General features: G+C 36.7%; 1 protein-coding gene across 28 annotated transcripts in view; it reads right to left on the minus strand.

Annotated features, from left to right (window-relative positions):
- Positions 1-22982, minus strand: part of LOC117250182 (CLIP-associating protein 1-B-like) — a 62617-nt gene that overhangs the window by 22721 nt on the left and 16914 nt on the right. For 19 of the 28 annotated variants that reach the window (XM_078165843.1, XM_078165851.1, XM_078165842.1 and 16 more), the window contains 12 exons: positions 15487-15621; positions 14490-14566; positions 14295-14387; positions 13259-13404; positions 13025-13160; positions 12866-12936; positions 11631-11690; positions 9682-9759; positions 9422-9589; positions 9282-9328; positions 8913-9110; positions 167-193 (listed from right to left, as the gene is read on the minus strand). In XM_078165843.1, the coding sequence (XP_078021969.1) occupies positions 167-193; positions 8913-9110; positions 9282-9328; positions 9422-9589; positions 9682-9759; positions 11631-11690; positions 12866-12936; positions 13025-13160; positions 13259-13404; positions 14295-14387; positions 14490-14566; positions 15487-15621 (1236 nt within the window). Of the gene's footprint in view, positions 1-166; positions 194-8912; positions 9111-9281; positions 9329-9421; positions 9590-9681; positions 9760-11630; positions 11691-12865; positions 12937-13024; positions 13161-13258; positions 13405-14294; positions 14388-14489; positions 14567-15486; positions 15622-20368; positions 20523-22982 lie in introns of those variants that run through there. The other 9 variants (XM_078165852.1, XM_078165845.1, XM_078165844.1 and 6 more) reach the window with 2 other exon arrangements.

Below are 22982 nucleotides of genomic sequence, written 5' to 3' on the forward strand. Positions count from 1 at the left end.
ACCTCTGTTCCCCAGACTGAGCCCAGTGTGAGAGCAGCTACAGTACACCATGCAGTCCATGCACCCACAGGTCATCACACATGAGCACCAGCACAGGACTGATGGGAGGTCACACACACACACACACACACACACACACACACACACACACACACACACAGCTTACCGTCTGCATTAACAGACCACGAGCCGTCTGACAGGGGGGAGCCCAGGAGAGACACAACAAGGGTCAGGGGTCAAAGGTTAAGCTTCAGATGTGTTTGACAGAGAGGGGACAGTTGACTGACACTGTTCTTTTTCTTTGGTGTGAGGAACAGGTGCATCTACAGCGCTGCACATGACTGAGTGACGTGTGTCTGACATGTATCATGTCACGAGTACATCTCATGTTGTTATTAGACTGTTTTATGTTGACTGTTTACTTCAGCCGCCGTGCACAGAGTGCGAAAAACCAGGTCCGAACAATCCCAGAGTACGTACAGTGAAAATACTGATTCTACAGTTCAGAGAAGGGTCGGTAAAATATTAAATAATTAACTTACTTTAAGTGTCGCATGAATCATTCTGAATTTACAGTGTTTTTTGATCAGGCAGGGGGTTTTTTTTACACTTTTTTTTTAAATGTGATTTTTACACGTTTTTTACGTTCGTTGTACGTTTCTTAGGTGTTTTTTTTCCCAATTTTTTTAACATGTTAGCTGCATGTTCTTTTACTTGCTTCTTTTACATGTTTTTTATGTCTCCTTAAAGGTGTTTTTTAAAAGTATTTTTTACATTTTTTAGCGCAGGTTTTTTTTTTTTTTACATATCTTTAAACTTTTTTTAACATGTTTTTTACATCTTGATAATGTTTTTGTACACGTTTGATTGCATGCCTTTTTAAATGTTTTTTTATGTCTTCTTTAACTTGTTTTTTTTTACGTTTTTTTTTATTTTTACGTTTTTTATGTGATTTTTACATGTTTTTTACGTTCTTTGTATGTTTCTTACATGCTTTTTTTCCAGAGTTTTTTAACATGTTTGTTAAATGTTCTTTTACTTGCTTCTTTTACGTGTTTTTTAATGTTTTCTTAAAGGTGTTTTTTTAAGTATTTTTAAAATATTTTTTTTACATTTTATTATATGTATTTTTAAATGTATTTTAAATGTGTTTTTTTACGTTCATTACATGTTTTGTTGAGTGCTTTTTTCCACATTTTTTAACATGTTCGTTAAATGTTCTTTTACTTGCTTCGTTTACGTTTTTTTTAACGTCTATTTTTAAGTATTTTTTACGTTCTTTACATGGTACTTACGTGCTTTTTAACATGTTTTTTAACGTGTTTTTTCATGTTGCTTTTCATGTGTTTTTTTAGGGATTCTTTAATTTGAAAAAAAGTCATAGTATAGCATGTGGTCCAAAATCACGAAAAAAAGTCATAGTATAGCATGTGGTCCAAAATCATGAAAAAAAGTCATAGTATAGCATGTCGTCCAAAATCATGAAAAAAAGTCATAGTATAGCATGTCGTCCAAAATCATGAAAAATAGTCATAGTATAGCATGTGGTCCAAAATCATGAAAAAAAGTCATAGTATAGCATGTGGTCCAAAATCATGAAAAATAGTCATAGTATAGTATGTGGTCCAAAATCATGAAAAAAAAGTCATAGTATAGCATGTGGTCCAAAATCATGAAAAAAAGTCATAGTATAGCATGTGGTCCAAAACCATGAAAAAAAGTCATAGTATAGCATGTGGTCCAAAATCATGAAAAAAAGTCATAGTATAGCATGTCGTTCAAAATCACGAAAAAAAGTCATAGTATAGCACGTGGTCAAAATCATGAAAGAACGTCATAGTATAGCATGTGGTCCAAAATCATGAAAAAAAAGTCATAGTATAGCATGTGGTCCAAAATCATGAAAAAAAGTCATAGTATAGCATGTCGTTCAAAATCACGAAAAAAAGTCATAGTATAGCACGTGGTCAAAATCATGAAAGAACGTCATAGTATAGCACGTGGTCCAAAATCATGAAAGAACGTCATAGTATAGCATGTGGTCCAAGATCATGAAAAAAAAGTCATAGGTTAGTATGTCGTCCAAAATCACGAAAAAAAGTCAAAGTATAGCATGTCGTCCAAAATCACGAAAAAAGTAAAAGTGTAGCATGTCGTCCAAAATCATGAAAAAAAGTCATAGTATAGCATGTGGTCCAAAATCATGAAAAAAAGTCATAGTATAGCATGTGGTCCAAAACCATGAAAAAAAGTCATAGTATAGCATGTCGTTCAAAATCACGAAAAAAAGTCATAGTATAGCACGTGGTCAAAATCATGAAAGAACGTCATAGTATAGCACGTGGTCCAAAATCATGAAAGAACGTCATAGTATAGCATGTGGTCCAAGATCATGAAAAAAAAGTCATAGGTTAGTATGTCGTCCAAAATCACGAAAAAAAGTCAAAGTATAGCATGTCGTCCAAAATCACGAAAAAAGTAAAAGTGTAGCATGTCGTCCAAAATCATGAAAAAAAGTCATAGTATAGCATGTCGTTCAAAATCACGAAAAAAAGTCATAGTATAGCACGTGGTCAAAATCATGAAAGAACGTCATAGTATAGCACGTGGTCCAAAATCATGAAAGAACGTCATAGTATAGCATGTGGTCCAAAATCACGAAAAAAAAGTCATATGTTAGTATGTCGTCCAAAATCACGAAAAAAAGTCAAAGTATAGCATGTCGTCCAAAATCACGAAAAAAAGTTATAGTATAGCATGTCGTCCAAAATCATGAAAGAACGTCATAGTATAGCATGTGGTCCAAAATCACGAAAAAAAGTCATAGTATAGCATGTTGTCCAAAATCACGAAAAAAAGTCATAGTATAGCACGTGGTCCAAAATCATGAAAGAACGTCATAGTATAGCATGTCGTCCAAAATCACGAAAAAAAAGTCATAGTTTAGTATGTCGTCCAAAATCACGAAAAAAAGTCAAAGTATAGCATGTGGTCCAAAATCACGAAAAAAAGTCATAGTATAGCATGTCGTCCAAAATCACGAAAAAAAGTCATAGTATAGTATGTCGTCCAAAATCACGAAAAAAAGTCATAGTATAGCATGTGGTCCAAAATCATGAAAGAACGTCATAGTATAGCATGTGGTCCAAAATCACGAAAAAAAAGTCACAGTATAGCATGTCGTCCAAAATCACGAAAAAAAGTCATAGTTATAGCATGTGCGTCCAAAATCATGAAAAAAAAGTCATAGTTTAGTATGTCGTCCAAAATCACGAAAAAAAGTCAAAGTATAGCATGTGGTCCAAAATCACGAAAAAAAGTCAGAGTATAGCATGTCGTCCAAAATCATGAAAGAACGTCATAGTATAGCATGTCGTCCAAAATCACGAAAAAAAAGTCATAGTTTAGTATGTCGTCCAAAATCACGAAAAAAAGTCAAAGTATGGCATGTGGTCCAAAATCACGAAAAAAAGTCATAGTATAGTATGTCGTCCAAAATCACGAAAAAAAGTCATAGTATAGCATGTGGTCCAAAATCATGAAAAAAAAGTCATAGTATAGCATGTCGTCCAAAATCATGAAAAAAAAGTCATAGTTTAGTATGTGGTCCAAAATCACGAAAAAAAGTCAAAGTATAGCATGTGGTCCAAAATCACGAAAAAAAGTCATAGTATAGTATGTCGTCCAAAATCACGAAAAAAAGTCATAGTATAGCATGTGGTCCAAAATCATGAAAAAAAGTCATAGTATAGCATGTGCGTCCAAAATCATGAAAAAAAAGTCATAGTTTAGTATGTCGTCCAAAATCACGAAAAAAAGTCAAAGTATAGCATGTGGTCCAAAATCACGAAAAAAAGTCATAGTATAGCATGTCGTCCAAAATCATGAAAGAACGTCATAGTATAGCATGTCGTCCAAAATCACGAAAAAAAAGTCATAGTTTAGTATGTCGTCCAAAATCACGAAAAAAAGTCAAAGTATAGCATGTGGTCCAAAATCACGAAAAAAAGTCATAGTATAGCATGTCGTCCAAAATCACGAAAAAAAGTCATAGTATAGTATGTCGTCCAAAATCACGAAAAAAAGTCATAGTATAGCATGTGGTCCAAAATCACGAAAAAAAGTCATAGTATAGCATGTTGTCCAAAATCATGAAAGAACGTCATAGTATAGCATGTGGTCCAAAATCATGAAAAAAAGTCATAGTATAGCATGTCGTCCAAAATCACGAAAAAAAGTCATAGTATAGCATGTGGTCCAAAATCATGAAAAAAAGTCATAGTATAGCATGTTGTCCAAAATCATGAAAGAACGTCATAGTATAGCATGTGGTCCAAAATCACGAAAAAAAGTCATAGTATAGCATGTTGTCCAAAATCATGAAAAAAAGTCATAGTATAGCACGTGGTCCAAAATCATGAAAGAACGTCATAGTATAGCATGTGGTCCAAAATCATGAAAAAAAGTCAAAGTATAGCATGTGGTCCAAAATCATGAAAAAAAGTCATAGTATAGCATGTCGTCCAAAATCACGAAAAAAAGTCATAGTATAGCATGTCGTTCAAAATCACGAAAAAAAGTCATAGTATAGCACGTGGTCAAAATCATGAATGAACGTCATAGTATAGCATGTGGTCCAAAATCATGAAAGAACGTCATAGTATAGCATGTGGTCCAAAATCATGAAAAAAAAGTCATAGGTTAGTATGTCGTTCAAAATCACGAAAAAAAGTCATAGTATAGCACGTGGTCAAAATCATGAAAGAACGTCATAGTATAGCATGTCGTTCAAAATCATGAAAGAACGTCATAGTGTAGCATGTGGTCCAAAATCATGAAAAAAAAGTCATAGTATAGCATGTCGTCCAAAATCACGAAAAAAAGTCATAGTATAGCATGTGGTCCAAAATCACTAAAAAAAGTCATAGTATAGCATGTCGTTCAAAATCACGAAAAAAAGTCATAGTATAGCATGTTGTCCAAAATCATGAAAAAAAGTCATAGTATAGCATGTGGTCCAAAATCACGAAAAAAAGTCATAGTATAGCATGTTGTCCAAAATCACGAAAAAAAGTCATAGTATAGCACGTGGTCCAAAATCATGAAAGAACGTCATAGTATAGCATGTGGTCCAAAATCACGAAAAAAAGTCATAGTATAGCATGTCGTCCAAAATCACGAAAAAAAAGTCATAGTATAGCATGTGGTCCAAAATCACGAAAAAAAGTCATAGTTTAGCATGTCGTCCAAAATCACGAAAAAAAGTCATAGTATAGTATGTTGTCCAAAATCACGAAAAAAACTCATAGTATAGCATGTGGTCCAAAATCATGAAAAAAAATCACAGTATAGCATGTCGTCCAAAATCACAAAAAAAAGTCATAGTTATAGCATGTGCGTCCAAAATCATGAAAAAAAAGTCATAGTTTAGTATGTGGTCCAAAATCACGAAAAAAAGTCAAAGTATAGCATGTGGTCCAAAATCACGAAAAAAAGTCATAGTATAGCATGTCGTCCAAAATCACGAAAAAAGTCATAGTATAGCATGTGGTCCAAAATCATGAAAGAAAGTCATAGTATAGCATGTCGTCCAAAATCACGAAAAAAAAGTCATAGTATAGCATGTGGTCCAAAATCATGAAAGAACGTCATAGTATAGCATGTCGTCCAAAATCACGAAAAAAAGTCATAGTATAGTATGTCGTCCAAAATCACCAAAAAAAGTCACAGTATAGCATGTCGTCCAAAATCACAAAAAAAAGTCATAGTTATAGCATGTGCGTCCAAAATCATGAAAAAAAAGTCATAGTTTAGTATGTCATCCAAAATCACGAAAAAAAGTCAAAGTATAGCATGTGGTCCAAAATCACGAAAAAAAGTCATAGTATAGCATGTCGTCCAAAATCACGAAAAAAAGTCATAGTATAGCATGTGGTCCAAAATCATGAAAGAACGTCATAGTATAGCATGTCGTCCAAAATCACGAAAAAAAAGTCACAGTATAGCATGTCGTCCAAAATCACGAAAAAAAGTCATAGTTATAGCATGTGCGTCCAAAATCATGAAAAAAAAGTCATAGTTTAGTATGTCGTCCAAAATCACGAAAAAAAGTCATAGTATAGCATGTGGTCCAAAATCACGAAAAAAAGTCATAGTATAGCATGTGGTCCAAAATCATGAAAAAAAAGTCATAGTATAGCATGTGGTCCAAAATCATGAAAGAACGTCATAGTATAGCATGTCGTCCAAAATCACGAAAAAAAGTCAAAGTATAGCATGTGGTCCAAAATCACGAAAAAAAGTCATAGTATAGCATGTGGTCCAAAATCACGAAAAAAAGTCATAGTATAGCATGTGGTCCAAAATCATGAAAGAACGTCATAGTATAGCATGTCGTCCAAAATCACGAAAAAAAAGTCATAGTTTAGTATGTCGTCCAAAATCACGAAAAAAAGTCATAGTATAGCATGTGGTCCAAAATCATGAAAAAAAGTCATAGTATAGTATGTCGTCCAAAATCACGAAAAAAAGTCATAGTTATAGCATGTTCGTCCAAAATCATGAAAAAAAGTCATAGTTTTAGTATGTCGTCGAAAATCACGAAAAAAAGTCAAAGTATAGCATGTGGTCCAAAATCACGAAAAAAAGTCAAAGTATAGCATGTGGTCCAAAATCACGAAAAAAAGTCATAATATAGCATGTGGTCCAAAATCACAAAAAAAAGTCATAGTTATAGCATGTGCGTCCAAAATCATGAAAAAAAAGTCATAGTTTAGTATGTGGTCCAAAATCACGAAAAAAAGTCAAAGTATAGCATGTGGTCCAAAATCACGAAAAAAAGTCATAGTATAGCATGTCGTCCAAAATCACGAAAAAAGTCATAGTATAGCATGTGGTCCAAAATCATGAAAGAAAGTCATAGTATATAGCATGTCGTCCAAAATCACGAAAAAAAGTCATAGTATAGTATGTCGTCCAAAATCACCAAAAAAAGTCACAGTATAGCATGTCGTCCAAAATCACAAAAAAAAGTCATAGTTATAGCATGTGCGTCCAAAATCATGAAAAAAAAGTCATAGTTTAGTATGTCGTCCAAAATCACGAAAAAAAGTCAAAGTATAGCATGTGGTCCAAAATCACGAAAAAAAGTCATAGTATAGCATGTCGTCCAAAATCACGAAAAAAAAGTCATAGTTTAGTATGTCGTCCAAAATCATGAAAGAACGTCATAGTATAGCATGTGGTCCAAAATCACGAAAAAAAGTCATAGTATAGTATGTGGTCCAAAATCACGAAAAAAAGTCATAGTTATAGGATGTTCGTCCAAAATCATGAAAAAAAGTCAAAGTATAGCATGTGGTCCAAAATCACGAAAAAAAGTCAAAGTATAGCATGTGGTCCAAAATCACGAAAAAAAGTCAAAGTATAGCATGTGGTCCAAAATCACGAAAAAAAAGTCATAATATAGCATGTCGTCCAAAATCACGAAAAAAAGTCAAAGTATAGCATGTCGTCCAAAATCACGAAAAAAAGTCAAAGTATAGCATGTGGTCCAAAATCACGAAAAAAAGTCATAATATAGCATGTCGTCCAAAATCACGAAAAAAAGTCATAGTATAGCATGTGGTCCAAAATCACGAAAAAAAAGTCATAGTATAGTATGTCGTCCAAAATCATGAAAAAAAGTCATAGTATAGCATGTCGTCCAAAATCACGAAAAAAAAGTCATAGTATAGCATGTGGTCCAAAATCACGAAAAAAAGTCATAGTATAGCATGTGGTCCAAAATCACGAAAAAAAGTCATAATATAGCATGTCGTCCAAAATCACGAAAAAAAGTCATAGTATAGCATGTGGTCCAAAATCACGAAAAAAAAGTCATAGTATAGTATGTCGTCCAAAATCACGAAAAAACGTCAAAGTATAGCATGTGGTCCAAAATCATGAAAAAAAGTCAAAGTATAGCATGTCGTCCAAAATCACGAAAAAAAAGTCATAGTATAGCATGTTGTCCAAAATCATGAAAAAAAAGTCAAAGTATAGCATGTGGTCCAAAATCATGAAAAAAAGTCATAGTATAGCATGTCGTCCAAAATCATGAAAAAAAGTCAAAGTATAGCATGTGGTCCAAAATCATGAAAAAAAGTCATAGTATAGCATGTCGTCCAAAATCACGAAAAAAAAGTCATAGTATAGCATGTGGTCCAAAATCATGAAAAAAAGTCATAGTATAGCATGTTGTCCAAAATCATGAAAAAAAGTCATAGTATAGCACGTGGTCCAAAATCATGAAAAAAAGTCATAGTATAGCATGTTGTCCAAAATCATGAAAAAAAGTCATAGTATAGCATGTCGTCCAAAATCACGAAAAAAAGTCAAAGTATAGCATGTGGTCCAAAATCATGAAAAAAAGTCATAGTATAGCATGTGGTCCAAAATCACGAAAAAAAAGTCATAGTATAGCATGTGGTCCAAAATCATGAAAAAAAGTCATAGTATAGCATGTTGTCCAAAATCACGAAAAAAAAGTCATAGTATAGCATGTGGTCCAAAATCATGAAAAAAGGTCATAGTATAGCATGTCGTCCAAAATCACGAAAAAAAAGTCATAGTATAGCATGTGGTCCAAAATCATGAAAAAAAGTCATAGTATAGCATGTTGTCCAAAATCACGAAAAAAAGTCATAGTATAGAATGTCGTTCTTTTTATGACAGAAAAGACCCCTAAAAATGTCGCAACACGCATCCGAAGTTTTTTGAAACGCTAGTGTGAAATCAGGCTGCAATGATCCCAGAAACAGTCGTGACATCTTGGAGGGACTGACGTGGATATAAACACTGAGCTGCGGCGTTAACAGTCAGAGTTTGTGTGATTTAATTACACAAAATAAATACCGTGTGTTGGGTCTTACCCAGTGAAGCGTAGGATCCAGGAGGGAGCGCCGAGGCCGAACTGAAGGGTGAAGCCGCCGACACTGCAGAGGGCACGGCAGGCATCCTGGTGCGGGCTGTAGCGGTGGCCGCCGCGTTGACGTCCACGTCACTGCGAGAGCGCTGGAGGGAGCCTGGAGAGGAGGCTGCAGCAGGAGTCCTGGTGTGGGCCGGTTTGGCTGGAGGAGGAGCAGATAAGATCCAACGTTAGAGCAGGAAGTGAACTTACACTGCACAACCCCAAGACCTGACTCCATGAAACCACTTAGGCTAAGGCTGCGCTTAAGGGTTCATCTAAGGGTGATCAATGTTCTTCACCTGTCATGTTGTGAATGGATTAAAGAACTCACATCTTGTAGTCCCGCCTCCAAAGGTGTTCTTGACGGACAGCGGGCGGCTGCAGAGAGAGGGTTAAAGAGAGACACATGCTAAATGTCTTGAGTGTACATTATTGTATCGATGGACTAGAGAGGAGGCGGCGGTGTCTCACTTGAGGCTCTCCTGGGAGGAAGAGGAGGAGCGGTCTGAGGCCGGCAGTGACATCAGGCTGTCCCCGCTCCTCAGGTGAGCTTGCAGAGCCTTCTGATAGGACGACTCCAGGCCCTGGAACAGCTGCTCCGCCTCCCGCCTGAAGTGACCATGGAAGCTCCAGTAGCACCTGTGACGGCAAGCCGGAGGACCAAAAATCAACCCTCGCGTCTCCATGATCTGACTGTGATGTGAGCAAGCGTACAGGAAGTGGTTACTTACTTCCTGGCCACAGAGCGAGCCTCGGCGTCTGCATCATGGATCCCTTTCTTTATCGTCTCCATGACAACTGTCCCGTGTCTACGAAGGAGGAAGAAATAGGAAGTTTTTATTTTATTTTATTTTTGTATCATAATTACATCTCTCATTATTCTATATAATCTATTTCTATTTTTGTATAATATTTCTTTTATTTATATTTATTTATTTTATTACTATTTTCATTAACTCTTTTTATTTTGATTTACTTTTATTAATCTCTATTTTCCTAAATTTATTTATCTATTTTATTACTCTTATATTCAGTTTATTTAATGGATTTTTATTATTTTTGATCAATTAATATTTTTTTAAATGTCTTTATTTATTTAGTTTTTTATGTCTTTTTTGTTTGATTTTTATTTATATTTCTTAATTTCTATTTTTCTTTCTTTATTTTTTATTTAGTGTTTTTTATTTTATTTTTTTTTATTTTATAACTATTATTATTATTATTAAGTCTTTATTTGATTTTTATTTACTTTTATTAATTTCTATTTTCCTAAATTTATTTATCTATTTTATTACTCTTATATTCAGTCATTTTTGATCAATTAATATTTTCTTAAATGTCTTTTAGTTTTTATGTCTTTTTTGTTTGATTTTTATTTATATTTCTTAATTTCTATTTTCTTAAAGTTATTTATCTATTACTATAATCATTGAGTCTTTAATTAGATTTTTATGTATTTATTATTCATTTATTTTTTCTTAACTGTCTTTATGTATTTATTTCATTACTATTACAGAGTCTTTGATTTTTATCCTTTATTTATTTATTTTTCCATGAAGTGTTTTTTATTCTTTTTTTATTCTAATAATAATTAATAATTTCTTAAATGTCTTTATTTATCTAGTTTCTTTATTACTATTATAATTAAGTATTTTTTGTTTGATTTTTATTTATATTTCTTAATTTTTCTATTAATACTATCATTAAGTCTTTGATTTTTATTCATTGTTTCTTTTTTCTTAAATGTATTTATTTATTTTATTATGAACTCTTTATTAGCTTTTTATTTATTTTTAATAATTTCTATTTTCTTTTCATAATAATAATAATAATAACAATAATAATAATTAGTCTCTTTTATTAGCACGATTTCTCTGTCTCTCCATTTATAGGGTTTTTTATTTTAGTGTATTTATTTTTATTAATTTTTATTGACAGTTATACAAAGAAAAAAGATGACTGATAGATGAGTACTGACACTATAATAATAAATTTTTTCACACATTATTTTTTAACATGTTAATGTTCACGAGCAGCTGCACAAGAGCGCTGGCTCATAAAACACTGATCTAAAACTGACACATTTTGATTTAAATCAGAGAAACATCTGTTCAATCGATAATAAATAAGATTCCAGATGTGAGCAGCTGTTTGGTCGCTGACAGATTCTAACAATGATTCTATCTTCATTCGTTCTGTGCAGCTTCATGTCGACTTTGTTTTATAAAAGACAGTGTGGTGTGTATTTGGCCCTCACTCTCACACACACACACACACACACACACACACACACACACACACACTGAGTGATCGATAAGAACCAGAGAGCTCCCCTGGTACTGGGGGAGGCTCAGCTCAGGTTTCTCCCCGGTGACGGCGGCGGCAGGAAGCAGCCAGCCAGAAACACAATGAGGCTTTTGGAGGCAGACAGAGATCCCCCTGGCATCGCCATGGAAACTGCTGAGACAGACCTCGACCTGGCTGGTGTCATGTTTCACGGGAAGGCAGCGTGTCGCACTCTGAAGCTTTCACTAGTCACTATTTTACACTTACTGTACAGACATGTGCGTCTGCTCAGATTGTAAAGGGTTAATTATTACTGATGGAGAAATGATGATGTCAGCAGCTCGGTGGTTAAACGCTCTGAGCGTCAGCTGACCTGCAGCGTGACGTGTCTCACCTCTCCAGAGAGCTGGTGTGCCACTCCTGCAGCAGCAGGTCCAAGAACTCGAAGCAGCGCCTGAAACACAAGAGAAGAAGAACTGAAGCGTTGCCTGGACACACACGAGAACGTGACAACAACTAAACTAAATTAAAAAATAACTAAAATTAAATGAAGTGAAGAAAATATAAAAAATATATATAATAAAATAACAATATAACAAATATATAAAAACAAATTATAAATATAAATATATCAAGAAAATAAAACAAAATAAAATAAAACAAATACACATTTAAGAAATAAAGTAAATTAATCATATCAAAAATAATCAAAATAAAATGCTTAATAAATACAATACAATGTAATACAATTATAAATACATTAATTCAATGTAAATAGATAAATAATCAAAATAGAAATTAAAAATAAATATTATAAAACATAATCAAATACAAATAAAGAAAGAAAAATAAAATACTTAAATAAAATAAATAAAAAATCTAAATATATTAATTCATTAAGTTAATATAATCAAATAAAAACATAATCAAAATAAAATAAAACTTAAATAGATTGCAAATTTAGATATTTAAAGTAAAATAAAAAAATGAATATAATAGAAATAAAAATAAAAAACACCAAATAAAATAAAACAAATTTTAATATATTTATAAAATAAAAGACAATAAATAAATAAAACAATAAATAAAATGCAAGTAAAATACCTTAATAAAATAAACTACAAATAAAATCATATAAATTAAATAAAACAAATAAAAACATAAAATGAATCAAATAGGGGAAAAAAGTGAAAAATGACCAGAATAAAATAAATAACAAATCTAAATGTATTAATAAAACAAGACAAATGAAAAATAAATAAATGTTAATTAAATAAAAAAAAGTTAAGTTAATAAATAAACAGAATGCAAATAAATCAACTAAACAAAATAAAATACAAATTTAGATATTTAAAGCAAAATAAAAAAAATGAATATGATAGAAATAAAAAAAACAAGTAAAATAAAAAAATATAAATATATTCATAAAATAAAAGACAATAAATACATAAAATAATAAATAAAATGCAAGTAAAATACCTTAATAAAATAAAATATAAATATACAAATTAAATAAAACAAATAAAAACATAAAAATGAATAAAAATAGAATTAAAGTAAAAAGTGAGCATAATAAAATAAATAAATACATTAATAATAACATACAGTGAACAACAGAAAGTGTCTCACCTTCTGACGGCCACAGATTTGGAGGTGCAGTTGCTGGTGATGATGGGGATGAGACGGGGGAAGTGTGTGTGCTGCAGAACAAGAGAAACAAAGCGTGATGTCATCAAGTCTTAATCGACCTCACAGCTCTGACATCATCTACGTCACGCTAACACGTACTCTGAGGATGAGGCGGATGGCGGCCACGCCGGAGGTGGCCATGACTTTGGCACTGTTGGGGACCAGGTTGAGGAGGATGGGCATGGTGGCCTCCGCAGAGTGGTCGAACTTACTGCCGAGCACCGACGACAGGTGTCTGGAGACGGAAAGGCGAAGCGGACCGTTTTTAAAAAAGGTTTCAATAAAGTGTGACGTACGAATAACAATAAATACAACCATCGAGTCACGTCTCACCCCAGAGTAATGCAGGCCTCTCTCACCACCTGAGAGCGCAGGTCCTTGGCCGACAGCTTGAACGCCGCCTCCATCAGACGCAGCTGCTGAGGAAACCCGTCAAACTCTGCGGCGCCGGCCAGGAGCAGCGAACGCACCTTCTTCAGCTGCACGAGAGGAGAAGAGACAGTGATCAACAACACGACAGTTACACCGAACTGTCCTTGATTATTATCTTAAATAAAAATGATAAAATATTAACGACTAAATAAAAATGCTAAAAAACTGAAAATATAAATATATAAATTAAATAAAACCAATTAAAAAATAATAATACTAAAAAGTAAATATAAAAAAATAAATAAAATACGTTTATATACATACATATAAATTTAATAAACACAGCAAAATTAAAACAAAGAAAAACAAAAATAAATATAATTAAATAAAAAATATAATTAAAAATCAATCAATAAATATAACAAATACAAATAAAAATGCTGAAATAAAAAAACTGAAAAAATAAATTAAATCAAATCACTTAAAACATGTTAATAAATAATAAATAAGAAATAAAACTAAAAAGTAACTAATAAAATAATAAATGCAAAATAAAAAGTAAACATAATTAAACAATATTATTAAATACAAATAATTAAATGTAATAAATACAAATAAAAAACCGAAATAAAACAAATGAAAAATGTATTAATAAAACATATCAAAAAAAAAAAACAGAAAAATCTAAATAAATAAATATGTAGGAAATAAAAAATATTAATATAATCAAATAAAAAACACAATTCAAAACAAATATATATATTAAATTCAAATAAAATGCCGAAATAAAATAAAATGAATAGAACCAATTAAAACATATAAATAAATAAGAAGAAATAAAAAATAAATAAATAAATAAATAAATAAATAATAAAAATCAAAAAAAATAAAAAGTCAATATAATTAAATACAAATAAAATACCTGAACATAAATTATTCATCAAATGAAAAACAGAAAAATCTAAATAAACAAAAATTAAAAAACGTGAAATCTCACCGCGGCCACTCTGAGCTCCCAGTCCCTCTTATCGTCTGACAGCACGTCTCGAATCTTCGTCATGGCCTCCTCTACCTCCCTGTTGGAGTAGATCTAGTGGAGGAAAGGAAAGGAATGAAGGAGAGGATGGATGAGAGGAAGGCAGCACCCTTTAAACTCTGGAGGCTAAACGGGGACATTAACAGGACGTAATACCTGCACTGTGGGGACGTCCTCAAAGGCCTGGATGAAGTCCTCCTCGTCCACAGCTCCTGCGCCAGACCCGTCCCTCCCTGCAGACACCACCGTCACAAGTTATGACATCAGTGTAAATCAGATCATCTTTACATCCTTTATTACGTCACTGCAGACGATATTTACACCTGTTGCTTATTGTTGTTATTTCTACAAGTGTCTTAAAATTAAATAGCTTTATTTACGAGCAACGACGGATCAAAACTTCACACTGCAGCAAGAAAAAAAAAACATACTGTGGAAATTAAGAAACTGTTCAGATTAGGGATCTCTTTGTTTGTTTGCTTGTTTTTTTTAAACTTGATCAAAACATTTTTAAGCAAATAAACACAAAAAAAATTCAGCACACAACCCCCACCCTCCCCTGACACCCAACAAGTTAAAAAAGATTAGGCATTAGAGAAATAAATTAATCAATTAATGAAAATATTATATTTAACATAAAATAAAATAAAACAAAATAAGACAGAATAAAACAAAAAAATTTAATCAAATTAAACAAAATAAAATAAAACAAAATTAAATTGAACAAAATTAAATAAAACTGAATAAAAATAATAAAACAAAACAAATGAAATAAAATAAAACACAGTGAAACTAGATTAAACAAAATTAAATAAAACAAAATACAACAAATTAAATTAAATTAAACAAAATTAAATTAAACAAATGAAACTAAACGAAAAATGTAATTAAATTTAATAAAATAAAACAAAATTAAATAAAAAACTAAATTAAATTAAACTTAACAAAATAAATAAAACTAAATAAATAAAACTGAAAAACCCCCAAAATAAAATAAAATAAAATAAAGTAAAATAAAAATAATAAATTAAAGTAAAACAATAATATGTGTATGAAAACAAAGGGGCTTGTATTGCAGCAGTGGACTGCAACATGTTTTAAACTGATGTGCAGACCGGTTAGTGACCTATCAGACGGCGGCGTGGACTCTGACCTGCAGACTTGCTGCTGGAGGCGGGGCGTCGAAACGATCCCATGCTCACCGTCTTCTTCCCAGACAGCGAGGCTCCTTTGGACGAGGACGAGGAGCGGCCGCCGTCCCCCGAGTCATCGTCCTCGAAGTTTTTATCTGGAGGAGGGAGAGCAGAGAGGAGAGACACAGAGGGCTCAGGTCACGTGACTAGACAACGAGTCTCCAGTTAAAATCCACCACTGAGCATCTTAACAACGCAGAGCAGGCGGACTCTAAAAGTGTTGGCTAACATTCAGCTGATGCACAGGACATAACTCACATTCCTACATCCCCAACATAACGAGCTGACGAAGGCGAGGAGGTCAGAGACACAACGCCCCGACAACAACCTGAACAATTAGGCCAGTGTTCCCAGTAAGGAGCCCAGAGCCACCACAGAAGAATACAAACTGGGTCTGTGCTGCCACGCTGACGTTAAACTTCATTAACCTTTATTAGCGTGCTGCATCGCTTTGTTTACAGGATGTGAACGTTTCTAGTGTTGGATCTGATGTTGATTAATAAACAGGTTCTGCTGACTGTTAATTAGCTCAGGAAATAAAGACAAACAACAACAACAATCAAAGAGCCGCAGCCCTGTGGAAACCTCTGGACAATGCAGCGCCATGTGAGCACGAGCCTGCAATCAATCCTCTTTCATTATTCAGAGTCCACACACACACACACACAGCGGGGCACTCAGCCAACACATCAGTCATGTGCCATCAGGTTGCAGTTTTTTCCTTCCTCACAGGATCAGAGCGCGACGCAACACCTCTCAATACCAACACAAGGTGACTCCCAGTGTGTGTGTGTGTGTGTGTATGTGTGTGTGTGTCACCCCAGGTTAAACATGTTAACATAAACACAACACAGCAGGAGGAGAACACCAGCATGATGAAGAGCACTTCAGCTCCAGAGGAAACTCGTCTAAAGATCCACGACGGGTGTGTAAACATCAGATACAACGTCTCCGAGTCAGAATATTTGTTACGGACTGAACTGCGTCAAGTTTGCTGATCAATAGATTTAATCTCATCACAGGCGAGCTGAGAAGGCGAAAGCCGAACTATAGGCTGCAGATCACAGTGTAAAAGTGAACCACCACATCACTGCTGATCGCCACACAAGACAATGAATATAAAGGGAAACTTTGCTGATGTTGAGTGTGTGCAGGGGAAGCCAAACAACGTACATGTGATGACACACAACTGGTTGAATATCAGCAAAGTTTCCCTGCTTCCCTTCACTGGTTCCTGTACAGCAGGGTCGGTCTTTAGCCCCTTTTACACTGCCAGATTTTCGGTGAATGTTGGGCCGTTTTGCCGGCAAGCTGCGAGCGTTTAGACACACAGAGCTGGATTGGCGGGTTGATCCCGAGGTGCCCAATTTTCCGCCTCGTAGGGTAGACATATTGGTGGAACCCTTTTAGTCTAAACAGACCGAGGCGGCCTTCCGCAACGGGAGGGGCTGATGATGACTTGTGGGAGGAGCTGTTGATGACGCCGCACGTGCAAGCCACTGGCGGTGGATAAACAGGAAACAGCTGATAGCAGGAATTAGCGAGCAGCTAGTAGCAAGAGGGAAACACAAACCTGACAGACACTGTAAAGATGAGCAACTGGGGAGACAAGGAATTGCGCGCCCTCCTTGTCCTCGCAAACAAAGAGGCCATTAACCGTCAGATGACGGGGACGGTGAAGGACGGGCCGACTTACGAGAGAATCACCGAAGGACTGACCAGCCGCGGCTTCCCTCCCACGTCACTGTTTACGTCACACGCTGAGCTACACGTTTTGTTACTTGCTCACGCCCCCCATTGCCCCGAAAAAGGCGCATTCTGTATAAACAAAAGTAGGTAGGCGGCATTTTGCTGCACTCCCCGATTTTGTTTTTATACTGCCAATGCTGAAAAAACACTGATCGGGCACAATTCCTGTTTAAAAATGGCTACTGTTTAACTGTTATAATCATTACAAAGCAAAAGCAGCATGTGTATACATTCAGTAGGCTATATCTTCAGTAGCTAGCTAGCTAACCCTACACTTTTCAGGGTTTGATTTTGGTTTTGGAACAGGGAAGAAACGTATATCTGTTTCCAACCTCTCCAGGTAACGAGTATCATTAACACACGACGTGCCCCAGGCACAACATTTAGCTCCAAATCCACAAAACCAGCCTGAAAATGAAGGAAATCTGAAAAGATGGAGCACAGCTGTGTTGCTGTCGGATCCTAGTCTGAACTGGCCTGATGCTACATTATGATTGGCCAGTCTGTGCCTGGGGGTGGGACTTAACGAGAGGTCAATTAGCTCATGAATTCTTGAGTTATTACCAAACATGTTCAGCGAGGTCACAGTGACCTTTGACCTCCATATTCTAATCAATTTACTGTTGAATCGAAGTGGACGTTAGCTACCCTGGAAATCCAGAGTTCTCGTGAGAGCACAATTTGAATTTGCTCAGCGAGTCACTCTGGCAATCAGTAATGATGCTCATTACCCATGCCGTTGGAGCCGAGCTGCACCAATCACATCGGTGTATCTGATATAGGCGGGCCAGAGGCGAGCTAAACAGATGACGACAAAGTCCGGAATCAGTCAGTAAACATTGCAAGATGGCTACGGATGAACACCAGCTGTTAGAAACGGCTTTGGCCGCTACAATGAACGAGTTAGACTTGGCTTTTTCTCTAAAAGAGGAACAGAAGACGGCGCTCGAGTCTTTCCTTTGCAAGAAGGACGTTTTTGCCGACCGGATACAGCAAGAGTCTAATCTACCAGTTAGCTCCGCTGATAGCTAAGCGTATACGTCACCCCGTGTATTGTTCTGATTGGTCGTAGTGTTATCCAGTTGCGTGCAGTGATATTTACAAATGCATGCTTGGTGCCGCCCCTCGTGTTGGGCCATTTGCATTACTCATGGCCAGACCCTAAATCTTTCTGGATTTCCAGGCTAGATGTTTGTGCCAAATTCGAAGAAATTCCCTCAAGGTGTTTTTGAGACAAAGCCTCCAGCAATGGCTGCAGTCGGCCCAGAGGCAAAAACTCTGTATTCTCTATATTTGTGAGCGCTCAGTAAAATGCTGACAGAAAGTATGGATGCATCAGTTGGGACATTTTGGGTCAATACTGATACTGTTTTTTTATGTTGTTTGTTTTGTTTTTGTTGTTATTTATTTACTGTGAATGAGCACACATTCAATCATCCTGATGTCAACACAGATTTGCTGTTCAAAATGTGGCATCATCAGGGAAACAACAGAGTGCGTCTTCTAATGCCTCGACAGTGAGTTTACTGCATTCTCTCGTCCCGACAGAATCTCGGGAAAAATCTCTGTTTGTCTCAAATATGTTTTCATACATCCCCGGGACGATGGCACAACGTCAGTCTGGAGCTCTGCTTTTTAGCAGAGACACAAGAGAATAACATCGACCACTGCCATCAGTGAATGTCACCTTATTTGCCGACAGGCTGATCAACGAGGCAAATGTCGACCGATATTTAGCCGATAAATCGTGCATGCATAACAAAGAGTAAAACAAAAATCCCTTTTTTAAAATCACATAATGCCATGTTTAAAGGTTTCATGGCTGCACAGAAGTCCTAACCAGACTGCTCTTTAAGAGGTACTTTAACAATTTTCAACCAGCTCTGTTTCACCGTGATTTTAACAGATAAACAGTGTTAAGGCGCCCCCCTGTGCCGACAGACCCTGGAGCTCCTCAACCATCCGCCACATCCATGTATAAAGAGACCTGGATGTAGCGATGGAGCTGGGGTCCCCGTACATTCCTAGGAAAGTTGCTTAGTGGTGCAAGTAGTGCTACACTACGAGGCCCAGAGAGCAGGCACACTACAGACTTACGGAGGCCAAGCGTAGCCAAGTGCAGCTAACTACCGGTTTAGCGCTCCGCTAACTTGAATGGGGATAAAATGAATTCACTGTGTGGCTCTTCTTTCCTTTCAAAATGTTATCAGACTGAAATGAGTCATTTCGCTGCAGCTGTGACGCTCAAAAACAGTCATCAACTCATTTATAATCGTCTTTTTTTCATGGTTAAAGTTTTTTGGGGCCCAGTGGCATCATGTGACGAACCAGCACGGTGTAATTCCACTTTCGTCTGCCAGCGAAATCCACCAGAAGACCCATAACGTGTCTTTTGTGTCATCGCTAACACCATTCATCTGCACACAATCCAAACACCGCAGTGACATGACATAGAGCTGGTTGAAAATCTGTAAAGTATCCCTTAAATTATTATATATCTTACATGTCCTTCAGTGTGAACTACACACCTCAACATGCATCATAAACATGATTTAAAAGACAAACTGTTGTGACAGAACGATCTGAACTATCTCCTCACATACGGACACGTCTGTGTTCACCTGTCAACATGACATCAAACTACTCCTCTGTAACTCCCCAGCAGCCTGACTCTGTCCTCCTCCTCCTCCAGTCCTGACCTTAACTTTGCTCACAAACAGACAACATGACATCAAACTACTCTTCTGTAACTCCCCAGCAGCCTGACTCTGTCCTCCTCCTCCTCCTCCTCCAGTCCTGACCTTAACTTTGCTCACAGACGGACAACACCGCTGCATCACGTCCAGCTGCGAGCAGGCCAACAATTCACCCTGCTGTGTTTACACTGGAGACGCTGCATTCCTCCTGGGTTTACAGCCGTCGTCACACACCAGGCGTCCCCCTCCCCTTCCTCCTCCCTCCTCCTCCTCCTCTGTCTTGCCATTCACCTCCTGTCGCCTGCATTCATCACTGATAACAACCTCTTCTGTCTCTGTTTCTGTCTCAGCTACGAGCGACAGCGTCCCTGCAGCCAGAGGAAGAGCAGCAGCTTACAGGAGCAGATCCGCCTGCAGACCAGTTTCCTCAGCATGCCGGCGGACGCACAGGACGGACAGACGGACAGTCAGGTGCTCCTCTGTGGTCCTCACATCTTTCACTGAGGAGACAGAAGAAGAGGGGAGGAAGCTGGCCTCCCCCCTCCCCCGTCTGCGAGCATGTGCTTCGATACGATCTTCCTCTCCCGTCTTCGTCCTCTACTTCCCTGCTCGCACGGTCGGGGCCAGGATGGAGGAAGAGGAAGGGAGGGGATGGAGAGAGGTGATGAAGGAAAGGAGGAGAAGGAGGAGGAGGAGGGGGGACCAATGGGAGGAGAAGGGAGGGGTCGGTCAGGGGACAAACCCCGGCGCTTGGTTTGGAGGCGGAGCTGGTGGGTGGAGTCAGGGATGAGGGACAGCTACGGTGTCATGGTGACTCAGGAGAGGAGGAGGAGGCTGGTCCTCTGTCAGCCAGCGAGCCTCCACCCAGGTTCAACCATCAGGGGTTTATCACAGGGAGGTGGCTGCAGCTCCACATGGGACAGTCTGGTGTTTATCGGCACACGTTTATAATAACTATTATTTCAGGTTGTATTTATTTTACATTAACATCCTGATTTTCTGTCATTTATACTAATTTAAAAAAATAATTAAAACACACTTTGCGTATTTTTTTATTTTAATATCTTCCTATATAATGACGAAAACTGTGTGTGTGTGTGTGTGTCTGTTCCACGTTTTTCTCCTCACTGACTTGGTCAATCCATGTGAAATTTGGCACAGTGTTAGAGGGTCATGGGAGGATGCCAATGAAGCAATATTACATCAATTGGCCAAAGGGGGGCGCTATAGCAACCCATTGAAATGTCAAACTTTGAATGGGCATATCTCATGCCCCGTATGTTGTAGAGACATGAAACTTTGCACAGAGATGCCTCTCCTCATGAGGAACACATTTGCCTCAAGAACCCATAACTTCCGCTTATATAGATTTTCCGCCATTTTGAATTTTTTGAAAAACACTTCAAATGGATCTCTTCCTAGGAAGTTTGAGCGATCTGCATGAAACTGGGTGAACATAATCTAGGGACCAATATCTAAAGTTCCCTCTTGGCAAAAGTTGGAAAACTTACTAAAACTGAGCTTCTATAAGGCAATGAATATTGCGGAGGGCGTGGCTCATCACATAAAGGTGTATAACATCTCAAGGGTTTCACCCATCACCACGCAACTTTGTAGGCATATGACCACACATAATCTGAGGGGACCCATCCATTATTGACCCCATCAAACAAAATGGGGGCGCTAGAGAGCTCATTTCTTATCTAGGCCTAACCGCCATATGGATTTTTACTAAACTTGGTAGATATGTAGAACAGGACGCCTCAAGGTGACTGGAGAAATTTAACTCTAATTGGCAACTGGGTGGCGCTATAACAACAGAAAAATGCTTCAAAATGGCTAAAATGCGACCGATCGCTGTGGCTCCCCCTGTGGACCAATGTTGGTGGTGTTTTCTAATTTTTGGTATGACTAAGTCATGGTATGGTATGCTGTACATAATCATGGAAACTGTCAGTGTGTCATTCTGTCAGTCAGTCATTCTGTCTGTCCCACGTTTTTCTACTCACTGACGTGGTCAATCTATGTGAAACTGCACATAGACATTGAGGACTGGCATAGGTAGAAGGTGACACAGCTACCAATGGCTATGGACTAGTATATAATGATTTTCTGTCTTATGTCTTTTATTTTGGGACTACTTTCCACTTTTTATCTATATCAGTGTACGAAATTAATTTTAATAATATTTCTGATGGGCTAAAATAATAAATTGCCTTTTTGTCTCATTTATTTTTGTGTCAGTGCATTTCATTGTGACAATCAGCGCTCATTTCCTTGACCAAAGCTATAACGACCTTTTTTCCATGACGAAAACAAGACAATGATGAACTAAAGACAAAATCTATGTTTCATATTCACTGACAAGACAAGACCTGACAATAATGTTCGTGTTCAGAGTTTGAAAGCAGAGAGCGGCCATGCTTGAGATGCATAAAAAATGCATGATTATCATCAAATTTAGATGGTTCATAGTTCCAGCTTCTTCAACACCACGACTTGCTGCTTTTCTTTTAATTTGAATTTCTTATATTTATTCAAACGTTTCTGCGAGAGCGCTTTTACTTCCATGACCTGTAGCAGCAGCTCTGAACACAAACACCATCACGACCCTTCAGACGAAGACACCTCGACATGCAGCGGGTCATCAGAGTCCTTTTGTAAAGTCAAACAGGCAGACGATACACCTGCAACCAGGTGCCTTCTCAAAACCTGACTCTACCCACTCCCACTCTGAATGAAGCTCCCTTCATCCAGGTGAAGGGTGTGAACACAGCAGTAAGCTTTGGGACGACGTTCCCTCTCTGTCGTTATATTTGGTAACCATGGAAAAAAGTCAGATTTCTCACATTTTATCTTCTTTATGTGTATTTGTTTCACATTTATTTGATCTGTGCTGCTGTTTATCAGAATGTTGGTAGTTTATATAGTATCCTTTTGCCATTATAATAAATAAATGCACTGATCACTAGGTAAATCAATAACACAAAGGGAAAAAAGGCTCCCAGTGT

The sequence above is a fragment of the Epinephelus lanceolatus genome, chromosome 24, assembly GCF_041903045.1.
Source record: "Epinephelus lanceolatus isolate andai-2023 chromosome 24, ASM4190304v1, whole genome shotgun sequence".
NCBI classification, from domain to species: Eukaryota; Metazoa; Chordata; class Actinopteri; order Perciformes; family Serranidae; genus Epinephelus; species Epinephelus lanceolatus.